The following is a 9,273-nucleotide window of genomic DNA, read 5'->3' on the forward strand; positions in this document are numbered from 1 at the left end:
CTTTCATCTCAAATTCCTTTTTTAAATAATCAATTGCCTTTTTGAGCTCTGCAAAAGTTCCAATAAGGTTTATTTCGTCAACATATACAAGTACAACAAACTCCGATATTGTTTTCTTTATAAAAACACATGGGCAATTGGCATCATTTGTATAGTCTTCCTTCAACAAATACTCACTAAGAGGGTGTAACGACCCATTCGGTCGTTATAGAAAATCTAGGATCACCCTACCAAATAGAACCCTTCGAAGGGTAGAACGAGCTAATGGAAACTCAAATGTAGAAGTCCAAGAACTAAAAATTTGGCTTATCGATGATCATTGTTTGGTTATGTGATTCCATTGGGGGGTGACGTAGGAAATTAGACCCTCGTTGGGGATTCCGAGGCTACGGGTGAGTCCGTATGGTGTTTTTACATTAATGTGCATGTTTTGTTTGTGTTTGTGAGGCTTCGGATGAAATGTTGTGTGGTAGAGCGAAAAACTGGTGGAATTAGCGAGCCCACTGGTTCAGTGGCACCGCTATAGCGGACGGTGTACAGCTGCGGCGGGGCCATTGTAGCGGTGTGATATTCGCCGTCGTGGACATAAGGGAAACGGGGATGTCCGCTGTGGCGGACACTGGACCGCTGTAGCGCTTAAGCTATGGCAGGTTCGTGCTCACCATATCGGAGGTGGACGAATGTTGGAAGTTCGCTACAGTGGGCACTTGCCCGCTATAGTGAGACCGCTACAGCGGACAGAACAACTGTCGCAGCGGTCGACGGGGACAGAATCTCGATTTTTAAACTTTTTAAACACTTAGTTCTGAATTCTTTATTCATAAAACCCCAACACAGTTTCCAAGAAGCACCTAGGGAGAAATTCTAAGGCTAGGGCAAGAATATTCTTGAGAGGTAAGTTTCAACCCTTCCTTCCTTCATTACGCTTTCATCTCTAAGATTATCACCATTCTAATGGGTCTACAATGGTGAATTGAGGACTAGTAACCCTAGAACTTAATAGACCTTCAATAGTTGGTGGGTTATGAATATTATTGCGTGATTATCATCTAAAGGCCTGGGTTATTACTTTCTAATCAAGAATTGAACCATTAGAGACATGAACTAAGTGAAGTGAGACTTAGGGTTTCATAAAGATGATAGCTTGATCATATAAATTTCTTGTAAGAGATAACTTGATTGAATAACCTTATGAACTGATAGTTTATGGTTGCTAAGGCTAATCTTAGGATGATTTACACCTAGTAAGCATTCACCCATTAGAAAGGGGTAAAGTGGAAGGGTGTTCATTGAATTGATATTGTTGACTAGAGTTATTGTGACCTATTTAGCATCTTAATTGCTAAATTTTGAGTGTTCTGAGGTATTACAGAAGGGAAAAATTATAACGGAGTGATTCACATTGTTCCAGCTCTGCAATTGAGGTAGGTTACGATTTATTTGAGTTAGACTTTGATTAGTTGATTGTATGTGTTATGAGATTTATAGGAGAAAGTATGTCTAGTCTTCAGGCATAATGTGTGGTCAGAATTCCTATATGCTATTGATTGAGTGATAATGTGGGTTTAATGCCATTATTCGGTGTGTTGTGATCTATATTTTGATGACAATTGTGGTGAGAATTTAATATGTTCTTCTTGATGAAAATGAGATACTACTTATAATCGATCATTGAAAGTGATGTGATGATAAATATATATATATATTTATATATGAAAAGGCACATTTGACAGGGGGTGAGGATATGACCTAGATTATGGGCACATTTGACGGGGGTGAGGATGCGACCTAGATTATGGGCTCGTGATCCGAGGTCAGTTCCGAAACGAGTGGTACATGGACACCATGGGTCCCTTGCAGGTCATAGCTATTGGGCAAAGACACTAATTAGCATGTATGTACATGAGTGATCAGTGACTGAGTATGTGAGAGTGTTATTGTGGGGTTTATTCCATTTCTTGATTCCGTTGACTTGATTGTTAATATCATTGGTGGACTTGATTGTTAATATTATTGGTTGACTTGGTGTTGGTTATCTGATTTTGTGTTGTTGACTGGTCTGTCTATTTTATTGATTATATGATTCATGCATGATACTTATCTCAATCGGCCTATGATATCTACCAGTACATAGTGTTTGTACTGATACTACCTTGCTGCATTCTTTTGAGTGCAGATTGTGATCCAGAGACTGCTACTCGACCTCATATTTATCTTGAGGCCATTTGCTGACAGATTGAGGGTGAGCTTCTATCCGTGCCAGGCTGCCCGAAGATCTTCCTTTATCTAATGTCTATTTCCATTCCAAACATTGATGTTTATTTATTTCAGACAGTATGAATTCCTTAGACATGTTTTGGATTAGAGTCTTTGTACGATGACTTTTAGATTTTGGGGTTGTAATAGTTAGGACTTCCGCATTTACATTATTGTTTTATGGCATTACTACTTTGAATTAATCTTGCGTTTGATTTATTGTGAACTGAATGAATTGACTAAGTAAAAATGGAATTTGAATGAGTAGATGGTTATGCGTATTGGTTCGCCCACTAGGAGTAGTGTGGGTGCCAGTCATGGCGGATTGGGTCGTGACAGACGGTTATACCATATGCGTCCGAATTTCTTCAGACCATACAATGATCTTTGCAATCTGACTAAATACATTTCTCGAGTCTTTGAACTACATGCTTCAGGCATCTTAAATCCTGCAGGGATTTTCATGTATATTTCATTTTCAAGTGATCCATAGAGATAGGATGTCACCACATCCATCAAATGCATCTCAAGTCTCTCATGGACACTGAAACTAATGAGATAACGTAGCGTTATTGCATCCATAGCGGGTGAGTACGTCTCTTCATAATCGACACCAGGTCTTGGTGAAAATACTTATGCAACAAGGCGTGTCTTATATCTTTGTATCTCATTTTTCTCATTTCTTTTTCACACAAAAACCCATTTATAACCAACAGGTTTAATACCCTTAGGTGTTTGGACTATAGGTCCAAAAACTTCCCATTTGGTAAGCGAGTTTAAATCTGATTGAATTGCCTCTTGCCACTTTGGCCAATCACATCTTTCTCAACATTCTTTAACAGATTGGGGTTCAAGATCCTCTTATCGTGATCTCCAGAGGGTCGATGTGAGCGTTTTCGGGGTGTTGGATCATGGAGACTATCGTAGCTAACGCGTCTACAAACTCATTTTGGGCTCTCGGGGTATGCCTGAAATCGATGTTCTTGAATCTCCCACATAGCCTTTGCACCAAATTCATATACGGGAATATCTTATCGTTTTTGGTCGCCCAACTTCCTTTTACCCGATTTATGAGCAAATCGGAGTCCCCGATTACCAACAACTCGGTACATTCATATCCAATGCCATCCTGAGGCTGAGGACGCATGCTTCGTACTCTGCCATGTTGTTAGTGCACCTAAAGTTGAGCTTCACAGCCATCGGATAGTGTTGTCCTGTCTCCGATATCAACATCGCCCCGATGCCTGACCCTTTGTAATTGACCACCCCTGTCAGTATCAAAAACCTCTTTCGGTTGTATGCTGGCCCAGCACGACGAAGAAGGCAAAAAGGAACATGCCATCTACTATCTGAGCAAGAAGTTTACATCCTACGAGGTGCGTTACACGCTCGTAGAAAAGACCTGTTGCGCTCTGACTTGGATCGCTCAGAAGCTGAGGCACTACCTATCGGTGTTCACCACCCACCTCATATCCCGAATGGACCCATTGAGATACATTTTCAGGCAACCGATGCCCGTGGGAAAGTTGGCTAAATGGAAGATGTTGCTAAGTGAATTCGAAATCATATACGTCGCACAAAAGGCAATCAAAGGACAAGCCATGATCGACCTGCTAGCAGAAAGCCCCGTCGACGACGAGCTTGAGCCTTTACATACTTTCTTCCAAGATGAGTAGGTACTAGCTATGGAGGAAGAGGTGACGAAGCCATACAAGGGATGGAGGCTATTCTTTGACGGGGCGGTCAATTACAAAGGGTCAGGCATCGGGGCGGTGTGGATATTGGAGACAGGATAACACTATCCGATGGTCGCGAAGCTCAACTTTAGGTGCACTAACAACATGGCAGAGTACGAAGCATGCATCCTCGGCCTCAGGATGGCATTGGATATGAACGTACGGGAGTTGTTAGTAATCGGGGACTCCGATTTGCTCATAAATCAGGTAAAAGGAAGTTGGGCGACCAAAAACGATAAGATACTCTCGTATATGAGTTTGGTGCAAAGGCTATGTGGGAGATTCAAGAACATCGATTTCAGGCATGCCCCGAGAGCCCAAAATGAGTTTGCAGACGCATTAGCTACGATAGCCTCCATGATCCAACACCCCGAAAACGCTCACATCAATCAAACAGATGTCTTCATAACTGGATTTTAATCTAAGCTTACTCTGAGAGTTATCCATATCTTCAAATAGAATGACATACACAAAGTAAAATAAATACTCTATCAAATATTAGTACTTCCAATAAAAATAAATACAAACCAATAATATTGTACACACAACTGAAACTTTACTCCAATATAACATTTCAATTTAATGATCCAAAGCAATAATCACATAGGCATATTTTCTAATTTACAAGGTCAATGTAATAATTTAATGTTACATTCTAGTGATACCCATTAATTTTCTTATTAAAACTATTTGCAGACTGATCAAGTAACAGTTAAGTCAAATTAATATCAACCACACATAGTAAACAAGTCATTTAATGTGTTACATAATATTAGACATACGATAATTCAAGAGTAGTATTTGAAAGAACACCAATGACATGAGACGTGATGTAAAGAGAAATAGGTCCTCTGCCTAGAAAATTTTTCATCATGTAATAGAACTCTTCTCATATTCTTGACTATTGGTAAATAAAATATACATAATTCACACTCCAGATAATCAATGCATGTCCCTTTCTTAGTCTACCAGAACATGATGCCCCATTTTGTTTTCCAATCAAATGTTTACGACATTTCAATTTAACACAATTATTACGTGGGACCTAATTCCTCACGTTCAATGAAAATTACTCTTTTCTAGTTCATAAATATACTATAAATAACAAAGAGGTTAACCAGTGATCCCTCCTCTTTTTTTTCAACGAAACATTCAGAAACAGAACACCAAAACCTGTATTATCTAATCAAAACAGAATGAATAAATTTCATTAATAATATGACTAGACTAATTAATGCTAATTGAAAAGCTAGTGCTCATGTAAACGACTACTGTTACATGATCATTTATTCACTAGTTACTTCGACTAGAAAAAATTAAAATAAAACTACGCAATCACCTCTAACAACAGATCCATCACCAATCAAGTGATCCATCTTTCCTTTAGGGTGCTCAAAGAAATCTACTACATCCAAGTGTGTGATGTCAACCTGATTTTCAGAGATAAAATTAGCTTCAGAATTTTTCTCTTTCCTTTTCATTGATGCCTGATAAAGCTCAACCAAGTGTTTCGTCGTACGACAGGTACGTGACTAGTGTCCACTCCCACTACATCGATAGCATTTATTTTCTGCTCCACGTGCTTCTGGCACTTTATGCCTATCATCCTTCTTTTTTCCTCCCTGGTAGTGATTCTTCTTTGATGAATGATTAACACCAAGAGAAGAATTTCTTCCCTGACCATGACCATTATCATGAGCACGACCATGACCACGACTGAGGCCACAACCTTTTCCACGCCTAGAGTAATGGGCGTACACCTCATTCACTTCGGGGAATAATGTAGCGCCAGTAGGCTGATTTTCGTGATTTTTCATCAGCAAATCATTGTTTTGTTCAGCCACAAGAAGATGAGCAATCAAATCACAATACTTTGTGAAACTTTTCTCTCGATATTGTTGCTGCAGGATCACATTCGAAACATGAAAGGTAGAGAACATCTTTTCCAGCTTATTAGAATCACTAATCGTCTCTCCACATAGTGTCAATATAGAAGCAATTCAAAAACATCTCAGAATTGTACTTGGTAACTAACTTGAAATCTTGTAGCCTTAGATTGATCCATTAGTACCGTGCTTTTGGGAGGAAGGCCATTTTCATGTGATCATACCTTCTTTCAAGTTTTTCATAAAATGAGTCGATCCTTAATAGTAAGATATTCAATCTTCAGGGCCTCATCAAGGTGATGACGCAAGCATATCATAGCCTTGACATTTTCTTGGTTGGATGCTTTATTTTTTTCTTTAATGGTGTCTCCAAGATCCATAGCATCCAGATGGATTTCAGCATCTAGCACCCATGATAGGTAGTTTTTGCCCGAAATATCAAGGGCAACAAACTCAAGTTTCGTGAGGTTAGCCATAAAATAGAGATAAGAAAAATAGTACCTTAGCCTTCGAAAATTTCTTTAGACGGTAGAGTTTCGTGCTGATAACGTGTTATAAAATTAGAGCAATATAAGACAAGAAATATAGACAAAGATGTAAAGAGGAGGAGAAGACTTTCTTTCTTATTTTTCAAGTAAGTAATCCATGAGCCAAAAGTGCTCTATTTATTGCTACAAAGTTCATCGTCAAGGCAAGAATGAAGTTACATAATAAATAGATACATATGAATTCAAATAATTCATGTATGTGATATTAAGAATTAAATGGACAGACACTTTAGTTCAGTGTATTCATAACAAATTTCAGCATGTTGTCATTAGTACCCCCATTAGTATATATATATATATATATATATATAGTAGCATAGAATATAATTACACGCAAAATAGGCATCGAATGATTTTTCTCATTTAACATTCAGCTAAAGTTTCTTATACCAGTTTTAAAAAACGTTCACCCACATATACATACAGTCAAACCCCTCTATAACAGCATCGTTGGGTCCGAAATTTTTTAGCTGTTATAGAGAGTTGCTGTTATACACCTATAACAACAGTTGTCATTAAAATAATATGTGGCTGTTATAGGCAAAAAAGATGCATAAAACCTATGATTTTTATTTTTAATGTTGTAAAAAATAACAAATTATTTAACATTTAAAAATCTCAAAGATATGAATACTCCACTAACTAAACATTTAAGAAAGTTAATACAATTTCAATAAATTCATAACTGAATGTATAAAGTTTTAAGCTCTAAGACAGACATTTTAAATCTATAGAAATATAGTATATTAAAATATCAAAATAAATATTTTTCCATGAAGCTCTTTTATTTATTGTAATAAAACAATGATATTCATATGTATATTAAATAAAGTTATAGAAGACAATGATATTCTTAGATTTCAAATATGTATTCATATGTAATATTCTGTCATAAATATAGTATATTAAAGTATCAAATTAACTATTTGATCAAAATCTATACACTTATTATTGGTAACCATATATATTCTATTTTTTATAAAGATAATTAACTACTATATTACCCGAAAAAGCAGATAGTTGTTATATGAGGGTAATTTTACAAAGAGCGTACTGTCATAAAGTTGGTCGTTGCCGTTATAAGTAAAATGCTGTTATAGAGAAGTAAAATATAACATAAAAGATCGGTTCCGAAAAACCTTAGCTGTTATAGAGAAGTACTGTTATACGCGGATGCCGTTATAGAGAGATCTGACTGTATAATGTGCGCCTAAAAAACTTGTTTCGAGTAAAGCCACACGGTAACATCGAACTAAAATACAATTCTCAAACTTCTTTGTAAAAAGAGAAACTAGAGAACTAAAACTCAAAAATACTGTGTCAACTAACAACCAATGTATAGATATACCTTGTAACACCCATATATAAAAATCTTTCAGGGAAAAAGAGATCAACAACCGAAACAGATTTACTGTAACAGTAGTGTTACATAGAGTCACCTTATATAAATTAGTGCAGTATATTGCCTGTTTACCTGTAAAAAGAGTGAAACTTGTGGCAACCAGATAGAAAACCAAACAGTTGCCTGATTGTTGAGGCGGTCGAAGCAGTGTCTTAATTCTGTTTCTAGGCGTATTTTCTTTCTCCACTGAAAAAAAAAGAAGGAGAAACTGCGTATGAAGCGTTTCGTTTTTTTACCTTAAGCGTTGGCTTCCCGTTCTCGTGAAGCGTTGGCTTCTTTAGGGTTATTAGGTTAATTAAAAAGTTATTTAAGTAATTCTAATTAGTTTTTTAGGAAGGATAAATAAGTAATTTAAATTTTAAATTTAGGAGTATATAATATTTAATATAATATAGATATATATAGATATGATGATATATATGTATTGTGGAGAGTTTCATCATACTCCCTCCAGATCAAAAGAATGTCCACTTATCAAATCAAGAAAGAATTGACCTGATTTTTTCAAATTTGCCCCTATTAAGTGTTATGTGATCAACTCTCAATGTTTATTTAATTAGGGGCAGTTTAGTTAAATTACCCATTTTTGTCTAGGAGTTAGTATTTTCTTAAGGGGTGTGCAAATGGCTAAGTGGACACTCTTTTTGATTCGGAGGGAATAATCTATACAATATTAAAAGCACAAAGGGCCTTAGAAATGTTGATTGAACTTTTTGCCCTTCATTAAAAGACTCCACAATAGACAAAATTGTCATATTATAATATTTAGGACTTTAAAATCAACTAAAATTTATTTGTTAAATCTTTCCTTATTTGACTAAAAGTCTAAATATTTAGGACTTTAAATCGGTTAAAAATATATTCCGATGTAAATTTTTTCCTTCATGCGTTTGGACGAAAAAGAGCAATGTTGAAGAGTTGGAGGTATTGTTGACCTGCTTCAGACTATGAACAAGCTTCAGCTTCTGGTCACAACGTCAAATAGCACGAACCATGTTTCTATAGATATACGATCTGATGGACTACTTAGATTGATTAGTTAATATGTTATTTACTTACTGTATTAATTGAAAGTGGGTGATGTTGTAGAAGTTAGTTAGACATTGAGTCCTTGAAGATCCGTTTGTCGATTCTTCTTTCATCGCTATCGAAATATTCGGTATTAGTATGTCTATCTTATTTAAGCTTGAGTTGATGAAGTTTGTTAGGTTAAGGGTCCTGCCCGCATGGTTGTCTTTACTTTTCTGAATGGCTAAAATTTTCTGATGTAGTGCGTTCTTATTGCAGTTGGTAATTGAACCAAAATTACCAATTTATCATTAACTATTAGTCGTGTCTATTGTTATAATGCTTGTACTACCTTACGTTAATGTTTCATTTTTTATTTTCTCTCTTCTCATGTCGAGAGTATTACTTGCGAGGCACGTACATAAAGAATGAATGCA

The 9,273-nt window shown here is 36.3% G+C and overlaps 1 protein-coding gene across 1 annotated transcript; it reads right to left on the reverse strand.

Moving 5' to 3' along the window:
* Window positions 1-5,524: 5,524 nt before the first annotated feature.
* On the reverse strand, window positions 5,525-6,057 carry LOC132601595 (uncharacterized). Its single transcript, XM_060314677.1, has 2 exons — window positions 6,028-6,057; window positions 5,525-5,893 (listed from the first exon to the last, which is right to left on the reverse strand). Exons 1-2 carry the CDS (start codon window positions 6,055-6,057, stop codon window positions 5,525-5,527), a joined length of 399 nt encoding a protein of 132 aa, XP_060170660.1.
* Window positions 6,058-9,273: the final 3,216 nt, after the last annotated feature.

The sequence above is a fragment of the Lycium barbarum genome, chromosome 7 (genome assembly GCF_019175385.1).
Source record: "Lycium barbarum isolate Lr01 chromosome 7, ASM1917538v2, whole genome shotgun sequence".
NCBI lineage: Eukaryota > Viridiplantae > Streptophyta > Magnoliopsida > Solanales > Solanaceae > Lycium > Lycium barbarum.

Coding starts and splice junctions, on each gene's coding strand:
- LOC132601595 (XM_060314677.1), bottom strand. CDS start 6,057: ATGGATCAATCTAAGGCTACAAGATTTCAA. Junction 5,894..6,027: donor CTAAGGCTACAAGATTTCAA/GTTAGTTACCAA, acceptor GTGATCCTGCAG/CAACAATATCGAGAGAAAAG.